The sequence below is a fragment of the Leptinotarsa decemlineata genome, unplaced genomic scaffold, assembly GCF_025532065.1.
Source record: "Leptinotarsa decemlineata unplaced genomic scaffold, Ldec_3_MD MMD2_tig00026330_RagTag_RagTag, whole genome shotgun sequence".
NCBI classification, from domain to species: domain Eukaryota; kingdom Metazoa; phylum Arthropoda; class Insecta; order Coleoptera; family Chrysomelidae; genus Leptinotarsa; species Leptinotarsa decemlineata.
The window spans coordinates 3,287,762-3,313,654 of NW_027412690.1; the positions used below are offsets into that span (position 1 = coordinate 3,287,762).

At 34.7% G+C, this 25,893-nt stretch overlaps 3 protein-coding genes across 5 annotated transcripts in view; 1 reads left to right on the forward strand and 2 right to left on the reverse strand.

The window, feature by feature from the left end:
* The first annotated feature begins 28 nt into the window (after positions 1 to 28).
* Positions 29 to 6,753, forward strand: xit (ALG6/ALG8 family glucosyltransferase xit). 2 transcript variants are annotated; one of them, XM_023161210.2, is made up of 7 exons: positions 29 to 208; positions 260 to 532; positions 586 to 742; positions 1,511 to 1,747; positions 2,166 to 2,271; positions 2,341 to 2,617; positions 6,309 to 6,753. In XM_023161210.2, the coding sequence occupies exons 1-7, from the start codon at positions 150 to 152 to the stop codon at positions 6,742 to 6,744; spliced, it is 1,545 nt and encodes a 514-aa protein (XP_023016978.2). In that variant the 5' UTR covers positions 29 to 149; the 3' UTR covers positions 6,745 to 6,753. The 2 variants fall into 2 exon arrangements, with proteins under 2 accessions (XP_023016978.2, XP_023016979.2); XM_023161211.2 differs by having other exon boundaries at positions 49 to 208; positions 263 to 532.
* Positions 6,754 to 9,504: 2,751 nt separating this feature from the next.
* Ilp7 (Insulin-like peptide 7) lies at positions 9,505 to 13,058 on the reverse strand. 2 transcript variants are annotated; one of them, XM_023161208.2, is made up of 3 exons: positions 12,774 to 13,058; positions 11,024 to 11,193; positions 9,505 to 10,029 (listed from the first exon to the last, which is right to left on the reverse strand). In XM_023161208.2, exons 1-3 carry the CDS (start codon positions 12,872 to 12,874, stop codon positions 9,854 to 9,856), a joined length of 447 nt encoding a protein of 148 aa, XP_023016976.1. In that variant the 5' UTR covers positions 12,875 to 13,058; the 3' UTR covers positions 9,505 to 9,853. The 2 variants fall into 2 exon arrangements, 1 of the variants encoding a protein (XP_023016976.1); XR_012467385.1 differs by lacking the exons at positions 11,024 to 11,193; positions 12,774 to 13,058 and adding an exon at positions 10,566 to 10,984 and having other exon boundaries at positions 9,894 to 10,029.
* A 6,411-nt stretch (positions 13,059 to 19,469) lies between these two features.
* The window catches only part of LOC111506210 (uncharacterized), a 32,911-nt gene continuing 26,487 nt past the window's right edge, over positions 19,470 to 25,893 (reverse strand). The window contains exons 10-13 of the mRNA XM_074183032.1: positions 25,640 to 25,811; positions 25,247 to 25,506; positions 24,943 to 25,183; positions 19,470 to 19,728 (exon numbers count right to left, since the gene is read on the reverse strand). Coding sequence (XP_074039133.1) covers positions 19,513 to 19,728; positions 24,943 to 25,183; positions 25,247 to 25,506; positions 25,640 to 25,811 — 889 coding nt within the window. The 3' untranslated portion in view covers positions 19,470 to 19,512. The remainder of the gene's footprint in view (positions 19,729 to 24,942; positions 25,184 to 25,246; positions 25,507 to 25,639; positions 25,812 to 25,893) is intronic.

Consider the following 25,893-nt stretch of genomic DNA (forward strand, 5'->3'; position numbering starts at 1 on the left):
TGTCAAAAGCTTTTGAAATTTTGTAATTCTAACCTATTATTTTTTTAGGTTATTGTGGTCATCTTTTCTTTGATGTTTAGGAGTAAATATTTTTTCTGTTACTGAGATGTAATTACAAAACTGCTCAATCTATTCAAAATATTAGGAACATGATATTCACTGCAACTTTGTTGACCACTTGTTTGAAAGTGTTACTGATTCCTTCATAGTAAGTAACCCTTTTATAATTTTTTTTTTCTGAAAGTATCTTATATTTTAGCAGATCTACAGACTTCGAAGTACATAGAAACTGGCTAGCAATCACTCACAGAATACCCTTGAAGAAATGGTATTTTGAGGCTACCTCAGAATGGACATTGGATTATCCTCCACTTTTTGCCTGGTTCGAATATTTACTATCATGGGTCGCTCTGCTGTTTGACCCAAAAATGTTGAATGTTGATCATATCAACTATTCTTCTGATAATACTGTATTGTTTCAAAGACTTTCTGTTATTGTTACTGACCTTGTATATGCACTAGGAGTTTATATGTATGTATATTTGAATCTGACCTAAAGCATTAGAACATTGTTCAACTTTTCAGGTGCTGCTCTGCCTTACAAAAAAGTTGGCGTAAAGATGTGGTACTACCAATTTTACTTATTACCAATTGCGGTCTTTTGATGGTAGACCATATTCATTTTCAATATAATGGGTTGATGTATGGTATTTTACTGATTTCTATTTCCTATATGTTTCAAGTGAGTTATGTTCCCAAAATGAGTAAATATTATTTTTACCTAATGGCTCTCTTTAGTTTTGGAGAAAAAATTAATACTGGGAAAGTGCAACTTTCTTTTCACGATCCCATATAGCAGAACTTTATTCAGTTTTTTCCGCATAATAAATAACTTCAATTACACCGAAATAACATTTTTCATCATTGCTTCATTAGGGATTTTGTTGTTTATTGGTAATATGAAAAGTCAATCAAGAAATGAAAATTATGGTGTCAAATTTTGAAAACTCCACTCAATTGTGCCCTAGAAGACAAAAGATTATCTCTTTCTTCTTATTCATCAATTGTGAACATGTTTTTTTTTGTCAATTCAGTCTTCTTTTGAATGAAACACTACACAAACAACAAACATGGAATCTAGTTCTGATAGCCCCATTCTAAATAGTTTTATCTTTTTAATCAACATGTCATGATAAAGTTGCATTCATTTCTAGTTCATTTTGTAATATTGCCAAAAGAACTAATGAAAATGTGTTATTTAATTTTATGAACATTCTCTTAACATCAATTTTAAGATAATGAAGGTCTGCAGCATGCTGTTGTGAAAAGGAAGTGTTATTCCACTACATTTTATTATCAAAGGTGAGTTGCTGAAATTGTCAGTTTTTTACTTTTCTGTGGACTAGGAAAGTATGTAAATCTAATTGACAATTTTTCAAAAAAAGTAGCCTGAGCCATTCAAATTAAAATTTGAGCCAGTTCCTGTAGGATATTTTCTCATTCATTTTAGGGGCAGCATGTGTGGTCTGCATTCTGGTTCAGTGTCTTGCTAAATATGAAACACATCTACATTTACTTAGCTCCTGCATACTTCATCTATTTGCTGAGGCACCATTATTTGAAAGGTCCACTTTGTATCAAGACTGTTGTGTCCTTAGGAAATCTGAAAAATTTGGCATTTCTAGGGTTTACAGTTATTGGGGTGTTCATTGTAACTTTTCTACCGTTTTATGATCACATTCCACAGGTAAGTTAAGTGAGTAAGTTTATTTTCTAATAGACAAGCAAGTTTAATGTACAATATCAAATAACTTAGAAACTGATATCATGTCAATTTTAAAATTTGGACAGGAATAATAGGTTTCAATTTGTTACAACAAAAGATTACACATTTGAATATAGAGTGTGTAGGGAAATTTTTTAAAAAATCAAGTAGAACATGTCATGAAATAATTAAATATATCAAGCTTCAGTTTAAAATATGTTCTGGTAATAAATGTTCCTACAGTTTTATGAATACATTATGCAAAATTGAGCTTACGGGAACCTGCTATATAGTAAAGATTGTTTAAATAAGTTATAAAAAATAATGGCCAAAATATCTACAAACGTTTTATTTGAGAAAACATTAACATTTATGGCAAGGTTTTCTACTAATTTTTCAGATCATCTCCAGACTGTTTCCCTTCAAAAGGGGCCTCTGCCATGCCTATTGGGCTCCAAATATTTGGGCTCTCTATAATACTGTAGACAAAATAGGATACATATTAGGTGAGTTTGAAATGTTGTAAATATTAGTGTTCACCCTCAATTTGTTTGTTTATTGATTTCCCATTTCAGTTTCAAAATTGAATGGAAATATCCTTAAAAACTCTACAGCTTCCATGACAGGCGGTCTTGTTCAAGAATTTGCGCATTCGTTTCTCCCAAGTGTCTCGCCACTTGCAACAATGTTACTTACTGCAATCTTCATGATTCCTGCCATGGTGAAACTGTTCACACTCAACAAACAGGCTACAAATTTCGTGAGGTGCTTGGTGGTTTGCGCTTTGACTTCCTTCTTGTTTGGATGGCACGTTCATGAGAAAGCCATTCTCATGGCTATAATTCCCCTCAGGTAATTTGAGTTTGATAGATTTTTCAATAATTCTGGATTTTACACATAGAGAATCTGAAGATAATCAAACACTCTAAAATTATATTCATGCACTTAGAAATTGAAATTCATGAGCAATAAAACGAAGTAGTAACAAAGAATGCAATGAGACTATGGTAATGCATTGTTTCTCAGAAATTTCTAACAAATGATTATCAATCATTCAGCTTCTTCGTTGTGAATGAGACATTATGACGTCGTTATTGTCATAATCCTAAAAAACATAGAAGTATACTCAGTGTATTGAAGATTCAACACACTGAATTAAACGATTTGTTCACATATTCGTAAAAATAGCAATATGAGTATATACAAAAATTTCACATACGTATATAATACCTACAAAAGATGTGAATTTTTGAAAAATCTTCTATTGAATAATAACATTTTTCTTTGAGGACTTTCTTAAGCCAGATGAAAAATTCACTTTTTTTAAGTTCTCATATTTTGAATGATGATGTAGTCATCTCTTATTTTTTTAACAATATTATCGCAGTCATAGTAGATTTTCAATTAGATATAGGAAATTAGACAAAGTATTTTATTCCTATATCTAATTGAAGATGAATTTCCACAAAAAAAATAAGTCATCAATATCACAAAATAGTAGATTTTCATTTCTAATGTACATGAAGATACTATTAGTTTAGTAATAGAATTATTAGATAAAAATAGAGTGAACCAAGTCATAAAACGGAAAATCATTGACCTTCTGTCGTTATGTTTCAAACAAAATTATTTTCAATTTAACAACAATATTTATTCCTCCTCAAAAGGTTTAATTATGGGAAATCCATTAAGCCCTTTACTTGCGGAAATTTTCATGGATAATCTAGAGAAATCAATCTTTAAACATGCTTTGATTAAGAATTTCTTGTATTGGCATAGATATGTGGATGACGTTTTGGTATGTTTTACAGGTACTAAGAGATAATTAGATACTTTTCATAGGTATATTAACAAAATTCATGAAAACATTAAATTCACTATTGAAATAGAAGCAGACAACTCAATCAATTTCTTGGACTTAACAAGTAGAATAAACAACAAACATAATTTTTCAATTTATCACAAACCGTCCTATACGGATATTACTATACATTACGATTCTACCCATCCTTATCAACACAAAGTAGCAGCTTATAATAGCATGATTCACAGATTAGTCAATGTTCATCTTTCAATAGATAATTTCAATAAAGAACTAAGTATCATCAAGCAAATTGTGGTTAACAATGGGTTTAAAGCCGAAATAATAAACAAAATACTTGCCAAGAAAATCTACGCAAAAGAGATTCGAGACGTTTTTCCTACTGATAAGGTAGATATTCAAAATTATAATATAACGTATTTTGGACAAACAACGGAAAAAGTGGCTCCATTTTTGAGGAAACGAGATATTAAAATTGCATGTAGAACAAGTAGTACGCTGGGAAAGTTAGTTAAAAATAATAAAAACAAGACATCCAAATTCGAGAAATCAAGAGTGTATAAATTAAAGTGTGGAACGTGCCCTAAGGTATACATTGGTCAAACTGGCAGAATATTTAGGAATCGAATCCAGGAACATCATACGAGCTATGTAAATAAGAAAACAAAATCAACATATTCAAATCATCTTCTAGAAGAAAATCATATATTTAAGGAAGAGCTCGAATTTTTTTATATAGAAAATAAAGGTTTGAAACTGATTCATTTGGAAGCAAAGGAAATTAATAAACTTGAAAATTCAAACATTCTAATGAATGACCAATTGGATTTGAATAGATCACCATTATTGAACTTGTTTTCTTAAAAACCGTAGATGTGAGGTAATATGCTTCAGGTGTTCATAATTGAAGAGCTACCTTAGGTAGAGGTTTAGGTAATTTTTTGGAGATAGTCTCAATTATGGTTACCTGTAGTATATAAATATTAGTGTAAGAAACAACTTGAGGTATTCAAATCACTAGATAAAGCTACTATGCTAGCGAAACATGTTGTGATGTATTTTTCAAATAAAGTTTGTGGAAATCAAATCGTGAGGTATAGTTTTCGAAATTACTATGGATCTTCATCAAGTAACGGTCGAATCAATCAGAAAAAAAAAATTCTGAGAGCTGTCAACAAATATTTCGTTTGTCAAAGAAGTGTTTTAATCTCTTTTTGACTACCACTTCAAAAATACTTGATGTCACTGGAAGGTTTGAAGTTATTCAGAATGTCTTCTCCTTTTTAAAATCTGGAAACATATTTGCGGGTAGGTATTAATTGATTAACATTGAATAAGTCAGACGACTCCCAAGCAGCAAAAAATTATTAGGAACTGTCATATTTCAAGATGGAGTTACTTGTATTAGTCATTTTCATTCAGTGCTTCATCTATTCTTGGGCTCTGTTAGATTTCTTGATAGTATGACAGCTGTGTTCTCAATACACCCATATTTTTGAGAGGAATTCTATAAATAAATATTGAGGAGAAAAAACATCAACATTGCCTGCGAACAAAAACCTATAAGGAGACCCAAAAGCATATGCAACATCGCAGGTGGATCTGAATATCCGATCAAGTCCGAAACATTAAAATATCTTAAGAATAAAGAAACATCTGCCCTTTTTCAACACTGTCACCAGACGAGTCATAAAATGAATTTTGATTCCACCAAACAGGGCATGCCCAAATAAGGCATTCTCAAATTTGACAAATTAAAGATGATCCAATTATTAAAGGATATAACCTATTAAATATCAATCAATTAAAATAACAATAGCTCGTAAGAAGTTAGATAGATATTGATTTGTGCTTCTAATCATAAAAATTTTGCACCAGTCAAGAATGTGGTTACATAGTGAAATACATTTAAAGTAACATACAAATTAAAATAAATCAATTGAGACAAAAGTACTCTATAAACAAATTATGGTCAAATTATCTAAATAAAGAAAACATAAGAAATTGGTAAAGGTGGTTGGCTAAAAGTGACTAAGTTGCTTAGAAAAAAGTATTCCCATAAAACAGGTAATTATTTTAGAAATAAATATTTATGCAAATCTTGTTGCAAAAAAGAAATTGCGAAAAGTTGTAATAATAAGTATTTCAGACAGTAACACCCACAATTGTATTCAATATTACATATGGTGCCCCAGGCACATTTTTATGAATTCCTGCTATCTTATTTGTATATTCAGTTTGTCGAAAACACAAGTCATGTATTAATATACTTTTTTCCATGCAAGTCTAGAGCACCGAGTAATTCCTTTGAATTAAAGAGTTTCCCATAAACAAACTTGTTAAAATTTTCAGATTATTGGAATGATAAATGACAGTCTGATATTTTGTAGAAATTCATATTGAATATGGGATAAAGAATATAACTTTGTTACGACTGGTTTCGGTTAGTCAAACCATTTTCAAGTAAACTAAATTGAAAATGATTTAACAAACCGAAACCGGTCGTGACAAATAAAAATGTAGTTGAAATCAGATAAATGTTATTTTCATCATCCTATATTTAATTTATATTCAGTAATTTTTCTGACGATACTCATTCCAATTTTTCTCTTCACATCCTTATTTATGAAAATGCTATATGTCAACTAGGATAAACTGAAAAAGTAATCCTAACAACCATCAACATGAATAATTTCGAAATAACAACACCTTTTTTTTCAGCATTTTATCCATCATGGAACCGACAGATGCCAAGCATTTCCTCATCCTGTCAACAGTCGGACATTACTCCCTGTTTCCTCTCTTGTACCCTTCTTCTTTATTACCTGTTAAAGTTCTTCTACATTTCCTCTACACCCTGTACGCTTTTCACAGCTTGTACACAATGCACCCTCTCACTATATGCAATTACATCCTACCATTGCTGAATGCTTTCGAAAGCTTATACCTTCTCGGTTTGGTAGGAGTGTTTTTATATGAGAACTTGATACACAACCTACTAGGATTGAATGTTGGATTGCCTTTCTTGCCACTGATGATTACCTCTGTCTATTGTGCAGCAGGGGTTGTGTATTGTTGGGTTAGTTATTATCTATATTTTTTGAAATATGATGGTTTACATGTTAGGTCAAAGAATAGCAGAAATAAAATTGAATAACTTGTTGAACTGTTCGTTTCATTTCCCGATCCATTTTTACTTCATTGTTTTAAAAATGAACCTCACTAAAATTTTCTAAAAATTACCATGACAATTTGGTGGGATTCATATCACAAAATTGGATTAATTTCACACCTACTATTTTCTACTGTATTTTCATTTCCTATTCATAATTTTACCGAGTGACGCTTGTTCCATACAGGGGTAGACATAACTCGTAATCATGTTTTCTAAGGTTATTTCGAATTGAACCCCCTGTGAATAAGGCCACACCAGAATAGTCCACACTATGAGTTACAGATAATGTAGAGAAATCTAATCCTTCAGGAAAATTCAGAAAACCAATATTTTTATTGTGCTGGAAAAAATGTAACGAAATGAACTCAAAAAATTTTAAAAGTATATATTCACAGCATACAGAACAATCTTCCATTTTGTGCCAGACATCTTTAATTTTTTTTAAAACTTCAGTTAAAGTTCATCTTGTAATAGATCAAACATTTTTTCTGATTCTATTTTTCTTTCAGTGTCAGTGTTTTCTTTGTAATGGACCACATTCCCTTAGATTTCTATTATTTGAAGATATTATTATCTTCATCCAAGAGAATGAGGTCTGGGAAAATCGCAATCCCGCCACAGATTCAATGTTTACTAATTTTTCTTCTGGATAGTAATGTTACTATTGTCACTAACTACAAGATTTCGAAAAAGTAATGAAATTATACCAAATCACAACTTGGAAGCAGAGGTCAAATCATAATAAAATGTTTGGATAAATAAACAGTAGTCAAAAAACAAACTGATCCAGTGAAATCCAAATTTATCCTATGGTAAGAAGAATGCTCAGTTTCACTGAGGAAACCTTCAAGTGGCCAGCCGCTCTCTGGTAGAAAGCTTTGTCACTGTAATGCGGAGCTCCACCGTGATGGACCTACTTTCCGTAACTACTCGCGGAACCCTTCATGAACTATGAAATAATCAAAAGACTAATCTAGAGAGAAGAAGCAAGGAGATGTCAGTCAAATAACAAAATACCTAAACTGTCCTCCCTCTAGCAACGGATCAAGTGCTTCTCAGTTTTCCAACACTAGACTTATGGCTCCTTAAGTGTAGGATATTTTATGAATCTGCCTTGCACCAAATTCTTGGGCAGCAGAATCTGCATCATGAGAGGAAATAAATTTCCCCTGACTGGGTCAACAACTGTTCACGCTTAAATGATGATTCAACCAAATGAGAGGTGGAAAAACCCTACTTAGCTAAATCTAATGAACCGTCAGGTATTAGCTGACTTACAGATGCTATCATAAAGGGAAGGTTGCTGTTGTCATTAAGGAGGAAATCTTGCACATTGAACATCCGACAATCTCAGTATTGAACATTCAATTGGAATCTCTTTACTATGCCATTATGGCTGACATAGAGGATATCGCAGATACGATTCCAGGAGCTGCACATTCTAGCCTGGATGGATACAGGTTACCTGAGAGGATCAGGAGGACATCTCCCTTAAATGTTTCACAGCATAACTACCCTTTCCCACCTGGTGAAAGAAGTCTTAGATTAACTGCCGATCAGGTCCTCATTAGATTGATAAAAATGTACCATGGTCTGTCAATCTTGGAGTGGATTGATGTACAGCTGCCGGACTGAGTCATGGCCGGTGAGAAGCCCCTCCCTCAAGATGTGCAGTAGATGTGTAGAAATCTTTTATCAGATTATTCGAGCCGTAAACGTAGAATTGCAAACAAAAGTTTCTATTCCTTTTTTCCTAATAGGTACTTTCTTTGTCATACACCGAGCCAAACTTTACGCAGATACGATTTCTCCCTCCGGCCATGACTCAGTCCGGTAGCTGTAATGTGTTTTGCTGATGAGCTGGATTTACTTAGTCGAGTTTGAATATAGCTAAGCCACAATAAACTCTCAAGGGTTACTGTGAAGGGTCGATAGACCCACTTATTTTAAATTTACTACCTACCCTCAACAAAATGCATTGTAAAACTTTTTGTTTGAAGGTGGTTGACAATGTTTCGTGGTGCATTTCAACAGTTCGGACGTCCATTAGCTAATATGATATAAATTGATTTGAAATCTGTGAAAGAATCTATAAAAAATTAAAAAGAATAACTGAAAAACAATTTTATTAAGCAAAAAACTGAAATTACAATGAAATAACATAGAAGCAACAACCAAAAAAAAACAAATAAAAAAATTGAACTAATAACACGAGCTGAAAATTAAAAAATTATCAACACGAAATAAAAATTAAAAATATAAACTTAAAAGATTCCGAACTTTGTGAAGTAACTTGGTTTGGAATCTTTCAATTTTATATTTTTAATTTTCATTTCTTGTTAATAATATTTCAGCTCGTGTTAATAGTTCTTTTTTTTTAATTGTTGCTTGTATGTTATTTCATTGTAATTTCAGTTTTTTTGCTTAATGAAATTGTTTTTTCAGCTAATCTTTTTAATTTTTTACAGATTCTTTCAGGGATTTCAAATCAATTTATATCATATTAGACAATGGAAGTCCGGACTGATGAAAAGTGAAACTTTTAGCACGATTCGCCAAAGGAATATGGTACTAACAAGTAGTGAAGTTGATCTATGCAGCGTATATCTTTTGAGCGTTCATAAAGGAGTAAAATCTCTAGGTCACCTATTAGGTGAGAAAAAAGGTCCTAAGATAATGATTTATACGTTTTATGGTTATAGGTACATTTCACTTTCAAGTTTTTCATTAAGGAATTTTCTGCTGATCTAGTTTTCAAAAAAAAAAGAATTCTTATTAATGTTTACCTCAGTTTGAGTTGTTTCAATACCAATGACTCAAGATATACAGATTTTGCACCTATTGGTACTTCAATTTCAAAATCAATGAACCCTCTGTATTGACCCACCTTTTATTCATCTACAACTTCTGGAATTTTTTTAACAACATTTGATTTCTCTAGTTTTTCAAATTTAATTTATATTACCCAACATTTAGGAAAACCCATTAAAAATGCGTGCTATTAGGTGTTATATTCAATAATATTTTTGGTAATGACTAGAATAATTATAAAAAAAAAATGAATAAGTTTGCCATTTAAAATCCGATTGAATCAAACATATGATGTGTATCTTTTATTAGTAGGGCAATATTCGGCATACTCCTCCCAAGTGCAACCCGTAGATTTGCAGCACTCGTTGGTTATAGAAGATCCTGATCTGCGATCGATGCTCCTTCTAAATCGAAGGATTCGTTTTGCTCTACGTGGTGATTTCCATGGAAAGTCAACTGAAAAAATAAGCTTTCAGTAGAATAAAAGCGCACATAAATGATGAAAGTATATCTACATATTTTTTTACCATATTCGTATTTAATTGATTTTTCAGCAGCAAACGTGAAAATAACAAAAACAATAATATTTTCAATAGTATAACAAAAATAATGTATAAAATAAAAGAATAAAACATGAATAAACAGAATATAACAAGTTAAAACAAAAAACAAACTAATCTTCGATGTTATCAGTTGATACTTAATGAAAATCTATGGTAACTTTTCTAAATAACACTCCAATGTCAATTGAAGTCACTATTGATGAAAACATTTGTCAGAAGAGATTTCTGTTGTCATTTATTCACTTTGAATGACATAAAAAATTAAAAGAAGTAAATTTTCTACGAACTATTTTAGATGAGAATCTCATCTGGGATAGTCACATACAAAAAGTGTGCAGTAAACTCAATTCAGCTTATTATTCAATCAAACAGTTGATACATTGTTTAGATAGTTTTGGTTTACTGAATGTTTACTTTGCGAATGCATACCTACTCCCACATCAGTTTCAACATAATGCCTTGGGGATGTGCGAAGGAATTTTCTAGAGATTTCATCTCTCCGAAACGACTGATGAGATTGATATTCAATTCAGGGTACCAAGAAAGTTGTAGTCACATTTTTAAAACAGAACTTTTCTTGACTGCACCCGCAATATATATAATGAAATGTGTCATTTTTATGCATAGGAACCTTGACTTGTACATAAGAAACTTGAGCATTCACGGTCATGATATTCTCCATGCTACTGCTCTGAGGGCCCCTTTGCATGACCGTGACCATTTAAAAAAATACATTATATAATGCCATCAAAACGTGTGTTTGTTTTTTTCGTTACTTTGTTTGAATAATCATTGACCTACCATATATACGCTATGTATCAGAAATAGTGAATAAATATTATTATTATTTCGCCTCAATCAACCAAACTACCAAAAAGAGCTCTTACCCTCAATATCATCATTATCATAATCGTCATAGCTTTTGTAACGGGGATCGCTCCTTCTTGTTAGTCGATAGATATCTTTTTCGCATGCCCAGAACAAGTGTTTCACCAAATCTCCCCTACACCTGGAATGCTTCTCTTGATGCCAGGCGTTTCTCCAGTCCGAATGTGTTCTGTAATTCATTATGAAATACGTTAACCCAGATAACAAACATCCGAAGGATATCCGCCGGTTTTCCAATTAATGCCCAAAATATATTCAGTTCATTAACCTGGACGTCCATAAGATATCGTATACTTTTTGGATATCTCCGAAGGATATCCTTCGAAGTATATCTTATGGAATGGAGTGAATAGGTGGAATATGGAAATGAAACACAGAAGACACAGATATGTGTGTGATGTGTGACATCATTTCATATCGAAGAATATTCCGACCTGAATTAGATAAAAATCGGATATCCATAAGATAGAACTTTCATTAAAAAACTAATTTGAGTTTTCGGTCATACGAGGGGATTCCAGAAGTACCCAGCCCGACCTAGAGATGGCGTTAGTTGTTTGAAAAATATCACCATATTAGAAAGTACACAATCTATAAAGTATATGTTTCAAGTATGAAGACGCTGTGTTGTTTAGTATTTGTTTGTCAACCATCAATACCAATCGTTTTCAATGAATTTGTAAAAATGGAAAAAGTTGGTCATCGTTATGTGCTACAATACTTTTAATTGAAACGCCTCATCCCAATCATTTTTAAAGCTGAGCTGGGTTTTACTCTTGGCGAGTCTGCTCCTTCGTTTACAACAGTAAAATATGGCGGAGCAGAGTTTAAACGAGGCCGTACGAGCTGTCAAAACGAGCATCGCAGTGGACGACCAAATGAGATGACGAGTCCAGAAACGGTGAAGAAAATGCACTAAGCGGTACTGAATGACCGTCGACTGAAAGTGCGAGGGCTAGCACACTTAGTAGTCATTTCAAAAAATGCGGTTGGTAGGTATATCATATATTATCTGAAAATTTGGACTAGAGAAAGCTGTGTGTGAGATGGGTGCCGCGTTTGCTCACACTTGAGCCAAAACAGTGCCGTGAAGATGTTTCAACTGAATGTTTAGCGAAGTTTCACAACAACAAAGCAAAATTCTTGCGTCGTTTTATAAACGTAGATGAAACATGAGTCCATCAACTTTACACCCAAGACAAAAGAACAATCAAAACAGTGAACTCAAAAAGAAGAATCGGCTCCAAAGACCGTTCCATCTGCAGGCAAGGTCATGATATCGGTTTTTTTTTGGATACACGTAGGATAATTTTTATTGACCATATTAAAAAAGGTAAAACTATCAATGCCAGTATTATGCGAACTTATTGGAACGTTTGAGAGAGGAAATCAAGCAAGACGGCCGCAGTTTGCTAAGAAAAAATGTTGTTTCATCAAGACAATGCACCAGCTCAATAATCCATTATCGCCATGACCAAAATTAACGAATTTAAAGTTTGAATTGCTACCTCATGCACTCTATGCACCAGATTTAACCCCCTCAGATTATTTTTTGTTCTCAAAGTTGAGAAAATGGCTCAGTGGTCCAAAATTTTCCAACGATGAAGAAGTGTTATGTTGAAAAGTAAATATTTTTTTTCCAAAATATTTGTGTTTTTCTTGTTGGGCCGGGTACCTCTGGGACAACCCTCGTAGATGACGCTTTCATCTTGTAAGTATGGGAATCATAATATGTTTACTTATTCTTACCTTTCTTTAAAAACAAGTTCCAGGTCGTTTTCAGATCGCATTCCATCGGAGACATCGATAAGAACGCAAACCGCAGCGATTGTTGAAACAGGAAACCACATACTACTTCTTCTTATAACTAAGAAATCATAATCTGAGAAAAAAATGAGAATTTGGTTATCAGAATATTAGCCATTAGAAATATTCAGTATTCGAAAACTGAGTAAAGATAATTCGATAAATGATTCAAACAAGTATAACAACTGGACCTCACATGGTGAATTTTACTTTAACATATTCTTTCAGAAAGGTGATCTCTGATAACATTTGCAGTTGTTTGAATCACAAATTCCACCACTTATTTAATTAGTTTGCACTGACACTTTCCTTTAGAAACCTGTTATGAGAGGTGTGGATCCCTTCCTAGCTAAGTTCGCTTCATTGTAAAACATTTGTTGATGAGAAGGTTCTCCTAACATCTATCTATCTGGTCGCTAAACTTCATACCAATTACGCTGCTATGGTGGTGAGAGTATCGAAAAGACCCACCTGGTAGGCTGTGATAATCCTCTCAACCCCTGATTTCAGCCAAGCTGCGATCAGGTGCTTTGATGAGCATCAAAGTTATTGAAGAAGTCCCGTCAATTAGTGAAGCCATGAAGCCATAGATAAAATGAATATTTTGAAAAGGCGATGATATCTTTCCTTACGACGTCAGCTGTGGGGTCGACGGAAGACAAAGCACGAGTATCTATTAAAGATAAACGAGAATCTCCAAAGCCAAGTTTCTCTTCTGTCTTTCTCTGCAGCTTTCACTGCAGGGCAACTAGTTGAAACCAGAGTGATTCAATAACAGACAGCGTTGTTTCCACCCGCCATAGGTTTCATTAGTGTTGCTAGGTCTAATCACAAATGTATTGCTGAACTCGACCGGTCTACGTTAGAATAAACCTTATTTTCTACGAGGGGTTGAGTAATCATAATTACTGGGAGTTGACGAAACTAGATCAATAAAAAAACATACGTGATCCAACATCAGTCAGCGCTATTTTGATACGACAAGGTCCCATGAATGGTGCTAGGCTGAACCACGAATGCATTGTTTGGACTCAATTGTCCTCAAATAGCAATCTGGAGTACTTAGTAAACGGCGATGACATCTTTCCTTACGAAATCATCATCTAAGGTGTCGACAGAAGACTCAGTCCACGAATATTAAACATGAACTAGGCTCTCCAAGATGATCCATTGCAAAGCCAATTAAGTACCTCAAACATTGTGCATTTTAAATAGATCGATATGGTCCCTCGCAGCATATAATTTAAATGAATATTTTCGAAGATATTACAGATAAAAAATGCAGGGACATAGCGGTTGTAGTGGTACCGACCGGGGGGCGGCGATACCGACCGGTACCGGCACGTGCCTATAAATAGCGCTTCGTCCCATAGCACTTTAGGATTATAGCATCGATCGCGCGCGATTATATATGTATGTATACATTTAGTATCAACATTACAGCCCTGCTGAGCCGGAGCGGGTCGGTAGCGTGAAATAAAGAGCAGAAATTGACTTAGATAAAAATTATCATATATGATTCCTCCACACTCCATTACCAGCATAAAGTTGCTGCCTTCAATAGTATGCTTCATATACTATTGAATATTCCACTGCCTGAGAGTAATTTCCAGAGAGCTGAGTTTGATCAAACCAATCGCGGAGGTAGATATTAAAGACTCCACAAAAAACTACAAAAGTGAGCCATGGACCTGGTCTACCCAAATTCAAGATGCGATAACTTCAGTTATAGGACACTGTCATATTTTGGTGAACCAACCAATAGGTAATATTGCCCGTTTTTTGAAGAAAGAATGCGTAAACGTAGCTTACAGAACGAATAATAGTCTAAGTAAATTTATTAAAAACAATAAAGACAAAACTTTGGTGTCGGATAGATCAGGAGTATATAAGCTGACTTGTGGCTCTTGTCCAAAACTGTATATTGGCCAAAGAGGGAGAACATTTTCCCAAAAAATTAAAGAGTATAGAAGTAGTTATGTAAATATAAAGACCAATTCCACATTTGCAAACCACCTTTTAGCAGAAGGACATGAGTTGAATCATGAATACAATGTGTTACATTTAGAAGAAGTCAATAGATTTAGGAATTCGGGTATTTTACCGAATGATCAATTAGAATTGAATAAATACCCGTTACTAAATATTTTTTCAAATGTTGAAACTGGGACATGAGCTCAGGTAATTTAATTCATTACAAACTTAGGTAAAAATCAGTTACTTGAAATGTAGGTACTTCAAATTGTAAAATAAGGTATATTAATCATTGAATATGTAGAATTAGTTAGTAAAGACATGCCTGAAGAAGCTATTGTATGCCAAAACACGTGTTGCGTTATTGTGAAGCATCGGCCAATTCAATCATTTATAGGTAAAACATTTTTGTTTGTATTCCAAATTGAATCAGGATTATCTTATTTTCATGATTTCAACGTTCACAAGTTATTCTCTTGAATAAATTATAATTTGAAGTTATAAGAGATGCAAATAAGTATTTTTATTTTGTCGAAAACCGAGAGAAATGAATGAGCTATTCAAAAATAAATTTTACTTTGAAACACCCTCGTGATGCGAATGGAGACGAAATTCAGAAATGAATTTTACTCAAAGAAACCCGCGAGATATAAATGAACATTTTTTGTCGGAAACCGAGGGAAAAAATGAGGATTAGATCTGCATATAATGCTTTGACCTATATCTGGGGCCTTACTTTCAAATCAGGTGAACTCTCACATCGAGAGAAAAATCAGATGTATATCTGCTGTTATAATTATTATCATCGATTGTGTTATTAATTTTCATTAAGTAACAAATCAGTCCATTCACATACGATTTTATTTTTTTCATCTATAGTATACTGGAATATTTGTGGCAAATAATTATTTCACTAAATCAGAAAAGATAACCAGTGACATATCCATAATTTTTGTCAAATTGTACTTCAGAAACGGAACGTTCGTTACCAACATTTATTCAAATTTTCTGCACGAATTGCCGGTTTTAGTATCAGAGATTCCTTTAGATTTCGCACGAATTTATAAAATATCAGTAGAAACCTCACTCAGTTTTCAAACACTTAACTCTTTCCGCGGCTCAAACTCACAATTTGTCTACGGAAAAGTTTCCAACAACTTTATTATCGGAAAGCTGACGTTACCTGAAGGGCGATAAGACTCCACTAGAAACCACCGTTTCTCATCCACTTGTTCTACCGCCGTCAGAAATAATGAATAGAACGATAGAGCGCAGGTTTCTTTCTCTAAGAGAATTACATCTTATAAGGTGAATGGTAAACAGTGGTTCAATTGAGGCTATAAATTTCCCGAAGAGGTGTCTTTTTTACGACCGTAGCGACACACTTAATTTGAAAATTTATTGGTCGATTGGAATTTTTGTGGTGTTATTAGTAGAGTCTAATTTACGTTCAGTGCTTATTTTCTCTAGTTGCGGAAATTTATTTTTCGTGCAACATTTGAATTGTAATTTATCTCTAAGGGTTTCAATTTTGAATACAACATGAAGAAAAGGAATAATATATTCAAACTAGCAGAAGTAATATTGAATAATTGCTAACAAAACTGGTATAATTGATTATATTATTCATTGTTGAATTTTCATTCAAGCCGCCTGCTCCGGGTCTTAAGACACGATCCGCGTTGACTCATAAGAGACAATATATTTCAACAAAGTTCGAACAATTTATAGAGGTTTAACGCCCGTGTGTACCGGATATTATGTGGACATTGTTGAATAAATGCATTGCCTCAGTTATGAGCCAACGTAAATAGGGTCGCACAAGCGCACATTCACTCGTCTAAATTGACTCATAAGAGGCAATGTATTTCGACAACGTTCGCATAACTTACAGAGCATTAACGCCTGTGTGCACCGGGTATTATGTGGACATTGTTGAAATGCCTTGTCTCAGTTTTGAGCCAACGTAAATAGTGTATAAATTCACTCATAAGGGACCATGTATTTCAACAACGTTCGCATAATTTACAGAGCATTAACGCCCGTATGCACCGGGTATTATGCGGACATTGTTGAAATGCATTGTCTCCGTTATGAGCCATCGTAAATAGTGTCGCATAGGCGCACATACACTCGTCTTAATTGACTCATAAGAGACAATGTATTTCGACAACGTTCGCATAACTTACAGAGCTTTAACGTTCGCATAACTTACAGACCTTTAACGGCCGTGTGTACCGGGTATTAAGCGGACAAATGAGGGTCGCACACATGCGCATTCACTCGTCTTGATTGACTCTTAAGAGACAATGTATTTCAACAACGTTCGCATAACTTACAGAGCATTAACGCCCGTATGCATTGGATATTATGCGGACATTGTTGAAATGCATGGTCTTCGTTATGAGCCAACGTAAATAGTGTCGCATAGGCGCACATACACTCGTCTTAATTGACTCATAAGAGACAATGTATTTCGACAACGTTCGCATAACTTACAGAGCTTTAACGTTCGCATAACTTACAGAGCTTTAACGGCCGTGTGTACCGGGTATTATGCGGACAAATGAGGGTCGCACACATGCGCATTCACTCGTCTTGATTGACTCTTAAGAGACAATGTATTTCAACAACGTTCGCATAACTTACAGAGCATTAACGCCCGTATGCATTGGATATTATGCGGACATTGTTGAAATGCATGGTCTTCGTTATGAGCCAACGTAAATAGTGTCGCATAGGCGCACATACACTCGTCTTAATTGACTCATAAGAGACAATGTATTTCGACAACGTTCGCATAACTTACAGAGCATTAACGCCTGTGTGCACCGGGTATTATGTGGACATTGTTGAAATGCCTTGTCTCAGTTTTGAGCCAACGTAAATAGTGTCGCATAGGCGCGCATTCACTCGTATAAATTGACTCATAAGGGATCATGTATTTCAACAACGTTCGCATAATTTACAGAGCATTAACGCCCGTGTGCACCGGATATTATGCGGACATTGTTGAAATGCATTGTCTCCGTTATGAGCCATCGTAAATAGTGTCGCATAGGCGCACATACACTCGTCTTAATTGACTCATAAGAGACAATGTATTTCGACAACGTTCGCATAACTTACAGAGCTTTAACGTTCGCATAACTTACAAAGCTTTAACGCCCGTGTGTACCGGGTATCATGCGGACAAATGAGGGTCGCACACATGCGCATTCACTCGTCTTGATTGACTCTTAAGAGACATTGTATTTCAACAGCGTTCGCATAACTTACAGAGCATTAACGCCCGTGTGCATTGGATATTATGCGGACATTGTTGAAATGCATGGTCTTCGTTATGAGCCAACGTAAATAGTGTCGCATAGGCGCACATACACTCGTCTTAATTGGCTCATAAGAGACAATGTATTTCGACAACGTTCGCATAATTTACAGAGCATTAACGTCCGTATGTGCACCGGATATTATGCGGACATTGTTGAAATGCATTGTCTCCGTTATGAGCCATCGTAAGTAGTGTCGCATAGGCGCACATACACTCGGCTTAATTGACTCATAAGAGACAATGTATTTCGACAACGTTCGCATAACTTACAGAGCTTTAACGTTCGCATAACTTACAAAGCTTTAACACCCGTGTGTACCGGGTATCATGCGGACAAATGAGGGTCGCACACATGCGCATTCACTCGTCTTGATTGACTCTTAAGAGATATTGTATTTCAACAGCGTTCGCATAACTTACAGAGCATTAACGCCCGTGTGCATTGGATATTATACGGACATTGTTGAAATGCATTGTCTTCGTTATGAGCCATCGTAAATAGTGTCGCATAGGCGCACATACACTCCTCTTTATTGACTCATAAGAGACAATGTATTTCGACAACGTTCGCATAACTTACAGAGCTTTAACGTTCGCATAACTTAGAGAGCTTCAACGTTCGCATAACTTACAGAGCTTGTCTTAATTGACTCATAAGAGACAATGTATTTCAACAACGTTCGCATAACTTACAGAGCATTAACGCCCGTGTGCACCGAATATTATGCGGACATTGTTAAAATGTCTTGTCTCAGTTATGAGCCAACGTAAATAGGTAGTGTCGCATACACGCGCATTCACTCGTCTTAATTGACTCATAAGAGACAATGTATTTCAACAACGTTCACACAACTTACAGAACATTAACGCCTATGTGTACCGGGTATTGTGCGGACATTGTTGAAACGGATTTTTTTTAATGGTTCAACACAAAGAAGCGTCGCTTATGCGCGTATTCACTCGTCTAAGTCATGAGAGACAATGTGTTTCAACAACGTTCGCACAACTCACAGAGCTTTGATTGTACGCCCGTGTGCACCGGGTCAGCGCCCTAACTAGGGAAGGGGGGGCAAACCGGGCAATTGCCCGGGGCGGCAATAATGAGGGGCGGCAAAATTGAGGGCGGCGCGGCGTCGGCGGCGAAAATTTGAAAGATGGTTTAACAAAACAAAAAAAAAACACATCCTACACAAGAGTTGTTAGAATATAATATATTACTATTGACATCACTGTCGACTCATAAGAGACAATGTATTTCAGAAACTTTCGCATAACTTCGGGAGACTAAAATATATATTTGGGTGCCATGAAAAGAAGAGGAAGTAAAGTGAAGATTAGACAGCAAGGCAATTTTTATTTAAAGTACATTTGAATTTTTCAGAATGGATTATATTTCTCAGTGGCGTACAATATTTCTAGGGCTTTCATGAACGCCCTGTAGTCCACCTCGTCTCTCATCCCTCTCTCGAAGCTGAAGCATTTGCAGATGACGTCGAATTCATTTCTTGAAATCAAGTTGGACATTCCTCTCAGAGTCAGGGCTTTCAAGAAATGCGTTCTAGAAACGGTACCACAATTGGTCTTATCGAAGTCCTGCAACGAGGTGAAAATTATGAATTATCGACTTCTGGTTTAGATTGGAGAACAGATAATATCGTTTTTATGGGAAAGAAGGGGTTTAATTTTCTACTTCTCCATCTTGATATAAAAACATGTGAGATTCTTACAAGAAATGATGGAAGCAATCAATTTAAAAAAAGTAATTCTATTCAGAGATATGTATATCATGCAAAGAAGTAACTTTCAAATACAAACTGTAAAACTTTTCGAAACAGTTATTTTCGCATAAACATTGATTTACACGAAAGGAAAATACTTTCAAAACAAATACTTCGTTATGGTATTCAATCAGATATCATCCACAGGATTATTACACAATATATTAAATGAAATAAGTGTAGTTTCTGCCTCAATTCAGGCAAGAATCACTTGGGCTCAATAAAACCTTTAAAATCTTTACTTAATAAAATTTTACAAAAATTAATTCTGAAAAATGAGCAATAAAAACTTCCTTTGTTTTTATACCACTCATATTTGTAACTAACAGAACTAACAGAACATGTTTAAAAAATCTGTTCAAAATCTGTTTTTCCGTTAATCAGCTGTCGCCTCCATACGAACATGCAGAATAATCTCAGCTTCAACCAGATTGATTCTCTCGAGAAAAATATCTAGTCGAGGCGGGAATCGAACCCACGGCCTTCCGAATACAATAAAAGTGTATTGTATTCGTGGTAAAATTATTAAATACGGCAAGTTACTGATAAAAAACATTTTTCTTTGGCCTTTCTATACCAGTATGAAGTTCCTCATTACAATTTTTATGTATTTCATATTCAGATCAATATACAATTGAGTATCATCTGCGTAGATTTGTGCCTTACGAATTTTTCGAAACGGTCAGTATAACAGTTATGTAAATAATGAATAATAGGGGGCCTCAAACAGATCTCTGAGGTCGTTGTTCTTGAAGATGGCTTCTGATCCTTGTCATGAACCAGAAATGCACGAGCGTCGAGATGATTATGAAAAGTGCTTGTTTTGGATAAATAGAACCTGATTGTTTCCCGGTTCCCCCTTACTATATCTTGAAATCATATTTGAATAAGAAAATAAATATTTTGAAATGAAATCTTGACATATTCATCTCTCCCAACTACCTACACCGTAGGTTCTGGTATATGCCTGCCTGAAAACAACTACTTTCCCAACTAACACCACGCTGGATATTGATTTATATCCGACATACATTTATGCAAGATACAGAGGTTAGTTAGTAGACAAATCATGTTTGAAGAAAGATAAAATTAGTATGCCTTATAAGTACATTCGCAATCCAAAAGCAACTGAATCGTAAGACAAGACCGTGAACGATATCGATTAACAAAACATTAATATGAACAGATTTTTATGTGTCAATTTCGACTGGGCACACATATTTTTTTATATGATGCGATAGATTGCCTTATTTTGTTTTCCTTTAGGTCGTAACTTTTAATAAGAGAGAATAGAAAGGAAAGAGGAGTTGCTAAATTACCGTCCACGAGCGACATCACACCTACGGTCGTATATAAAACGGATACTTTCAACAATTCCTGCTATTTTAGGGTGTGTGAATTGTTTTTGTTTCATAGTTTGGGGCAACGAGAAGGAAACGGCGTTCATTTTTCATGATGACAGTTCTTTCAGTTCAAAATATTAACAATTCTAGTGAGTTTTGATTATCTTCCTTGGTATCCATTGAATACACCTGCTTTCATTAACGTTTTTCTGATACTTAACTGTTTTGCCATTTTAAAATATAAATTCTGAAATCACATTGTTTAACTTAATATATTTGAGGATGCATAACTCTAAGATTGTAGATAATTTCGTTGGTCAATTGAAATTCACGATAAAATGCACACACTGTGGACACTCATCAGTAACCTTTGATCTTTTCTGGGACTTGTCTCTCTCCATACCACAAAGAACCGACCAATTGAGTGTGTGGCAATGCTTGTATTTGTTCACAAGAGAAAAAACTTTGGATGGAAATGAAAAACCGACGTGTTTGAAATGCAAGGAAAGGAGAAAATGCCCTATCAATCCACAAGTTTTCCCATATTTTAGTTATTCATTTAAAAATATTCTCTCTAACGAAAAGATTTAGAGGCAAATTGAATGTTGTCATCAAATGTCCTCTAGAACTGAGGGAAAGTTTCTTTGGGAAATTATTATTTATTTTTTGTTAAGTTCAAATAAAGTAACAAAAATATATGTATTGTTATCGAATAAGTTGATAAATTGAACATGGCAAAAAAAAATATAAATTAAAGTCAATTTTTAAATTGATAGATTTGTAGCAAGGAATAACAGAGATAGATGTTTAAAATGTTTTGAAATCAAAATATATTTTGCTCACTTGTTTTTGTCCAGGATTCTTAAAAAAAACTTTATTTCTGTAAATGGTACTTCTCACTACTTTTTATTCAGTTTTAAGTCATTTAGTATTTATTTTTTTTATGTAAACTCTTCGTCACTGTTTCTATAATGTTTTTTGGGTGGAGTAGCTGATGTTTTAATAGTAAAGCTAAATTAATTCAGCTGAACTCCAGCTCAATATAGCTGCATGGCTTTCTCAAGTATGGAGACACTTAGCAACAGCAACATTAGATACTGGTACCAATTTCCAGATGGAAATTGATCCCAATATGTGGATTCTTGTCACTTGATTTGCGAAAGGCAGTCGGTATTATCATTCAGAATTGTTTTTCTACTACTAAGGAGTCGTCTGACTTATTGCCCTGCATCCTCATAGGCTTTTTGACCTGCATCCTCATAGGCTTATTGCCATGTGGCCCCTGGCTTTCGTCTTTACATCTATTCCGATAATTTGGTGCACTGTACTAGGTCCCTTGCACCTGTCATAGTCTTCTGGATATAATTTGGGTCCATTCCTCCCATTACCTACTTTCTTTATGTTTCTCATAGACCCCAACAGCAATTGAATCATTAAAAAATGGTTCTAATAATCGGTCAAAGATGTGATAGTGTGTCTGCCCATGCTCAACATAGTGATAGTGGTAGTGACTTAGTAAAATGTTTCTGCTCAACATAAGCGATAATAGTACTGACTCCGTGTCACACATCATTTTTGAATAATGCACGTCCACTAAATTAGCTGATTCTTCACGTTCTGTTAGTCAAAGTAAAGTTGAAAACCTGGCCTGAAGCGATAGAGATAAAACTGCAAAGATAATAGTTTTATGTTGAATATTTCAGAAAAGTGTCCTACAGATTTCACCAATTTTCCTAATTAGCTAGATGATAAAAAAATATTATGAGAAATTGTCCATATCAGCCAAAGGGTACTTTTCCTAAAGAACCCTGTCAAAACAACAGATCGTTTTCTGTGAATTACTCCTCAAAAAAAATGCAAAACTGGTTTGCAAATAAAGCGAGAATGTCTATGCTTTTCTTTAAAAAAAGATGCAGTCTACTGTGAGGCTTTTTGCAGAGTGAAAAAGTATATGGATTGAGGGCGTTCAAGACTGGCAAGGCCTATCAAAAAACTTGACAAAACATGAGCTTAGTCATACTCATTTGAAAGCATGCGTAGTGTTTATTACATGAAAAAAAAGAACAACTGTTGATTATACGATGGCATCAGAGCTTAAAAAAGAATCAAACAAATGGGCTAAGGTTCTGAATCGCATTATGAATGTAACTTCAACATTGATAAAGTCAAAGTTTGCCTTTAGAGGTCACACCGAAAGAATATGTCAAGCAAACATCTGAGATTTGTTAGCAATTATTGATTTTTTATGCAAGTACCTACGAACCAGTTTTACAACAGTTGGTGTCTGGTGAAAAATACCGTCATAAGTGTTCTTCAATTCAAAACGTGCTAATAGCAATTTTATCAAATAGAGTATACAAAGTATCAATATAAATTTTATCAAATAGAGTACAAAGTATTATTTTAGAACGCTTTCAGTCTGCCCAGCTTTTATCAATAATAATTAATGCTAAACAAGACATTACCAAGCATATTCCAGTAAGATATGTAACTCTATCTTACGATGATGCAGGAATGTCAACAAAAATTATCGAAAGCTTTTTAGGTTTTGATCAAGTAACCTACCAAACTGGAGAAAGTTTAGCAGAAGTAGGTAATTTTAAAGAGCCTAGACGAAAAACGTCTCAAGATATTAAAACGTCGGGGACAGGGTTGCGATGGTGCGGCAAATATATCCGGTATCGAATATTCAGAAAAACACTTCAGAAGATAAAGACGCCAACTTGGTTAGCGAAACGTGGGGATTGGAAAAAGTGCTTATTCTGTTTCAACCACCATGGTGTAGAGCCAATACATGATGTCTGGTTTCAGCACTTATGTATTTCAGTTAGTTCGTTAGACCAGCATCAGTGCTAGTTCCGCTTTTTTTGTACTTTCAAAACATATGTATCTTGTCTCAAAACTTTCGTATATGCGGAGAACCGAAGTCCTGCTGCTAGACGAAAGAAAATCATCCGCAGGAATTTCTACTGCGAGAAAACCTAATACACAAAGTACATTCAGACATAACCCAATGTACACCGTGATATTTGCCAGGGAAGTAGTTGTTTTCGGTAGGAATAAGACAGATCTCACTGTGTAGGATTATTGGGAGAGGTGAATGTTTCGAATTTCAATTAGAAATTATCCTAGGGTATAATTTGGGTTCTCCCCAAATTGCTATTTTTATCCAATGCCGCAAAATTGACAAAAGACATGACAAGCTGCATCCCATTTTGTATTACCTGTAACTAAGATATTCTAATTTGTTCTATTAAACTCAAAGTTTAATGGTACAACTATGGTAAGTAACTTTGTAATTATTCTGAGCCTCCCTCCATAAATTTCCTCAGGCGATCCGATTATATAGGTTTACTGATATGTGTTTCCAGAGGTATTTTGTCAGTACTCTTTATGATTTCCTGATCTGGTCCCATTCTGGTACCAACAGCTGGTTGTCAGAGCCCATACATTTCAAATTGATGGATGTAGCCGGTTACTACGTGGGAGGAAATCATAATGAAGAATGAAAAAAAACATAGAAAGTTTCATTTCTCTTTAAACTTTGATCCACTAACTCCCAAAAACTCAATCTGAGCTGCCTTGTCATTGTTAACGTTGATTTTCTTATTCTTATCCACATGTTAACAATAAATAAGTCAATGATTTTTCTCTCAACAGTCATGTTTTTGAAACAGCTCACTTACCTGCAGCACTGAAGAAAGGTTCATCTGCAGATCCGGTTTCTTGGACAACTTCTGCAATGCCACCGACAACATGATCCTTTCATCGAAGTTGAGGAAATTCTTCTCGCAATCCCTCGTAGGGACATGTTGTATTGGCACTAGCAGAGGAGCCCTTTCTAAACACTGTTGCGTGAACGCTTCCTCGACAACATCAGAAAATCTCTTGTAGTCCACGCATTCTCTCCTCAAAGGAGAGGCGAATCTATAAAAATAAAAGCCAAATGTAAGAAGGATAAATTCAGTTCGAATCTTAGAACAGATTTACACTTCCATCAGAGTTTCTACTTCGTTTTCGCTGAGGTCGAATCTGCAGACGGAGAGACCTCTTTTGAAATCATCTCTGCTTATGACTTGTTCGTTGCACCTGTCGAAATCTCTCAGAAATTCCATTACGCGAATCCTTTCTCTTACCACTTTTCCTTTAATCTTCGCCATGATCTTGACGATGTCTTGTTCTTGTCTTTGCACTTTCTTCTTTGGAGGTTCTTTGTTCAATTTCAATGTGTCGGCAACAAATTGGGTATACTGTAAGTTATGTAACTCATAACTACGCAAATTCCTCTAATACAAAATCCCACTTCTGCCACCATTTTATAAATTATTTCATTTATCAAAGTAACAATGTTGTTGAGAACGTTCCAGTTGAAAATTCACTTACCAAAGGTTCATCGCAAGAAAATTCAACATCTTTGAGGAACCAGAAGTAGTTAAAACCTACATCATCGTTGAATCTCTCTTCTAAAGCGAACAACTCCTCATCAGAAAGCAGGATGCAGTTTGAATGGAGAGCTTGCCTCATCTGCGATCTGCTGACGTGACCATTGTTATGTCTGAAGAAAAATGAAATTTGAATGACGCATGATCTCAAGAGAATCTAAATACCATGAATAGTATTTAATGAAAACCTAGCAA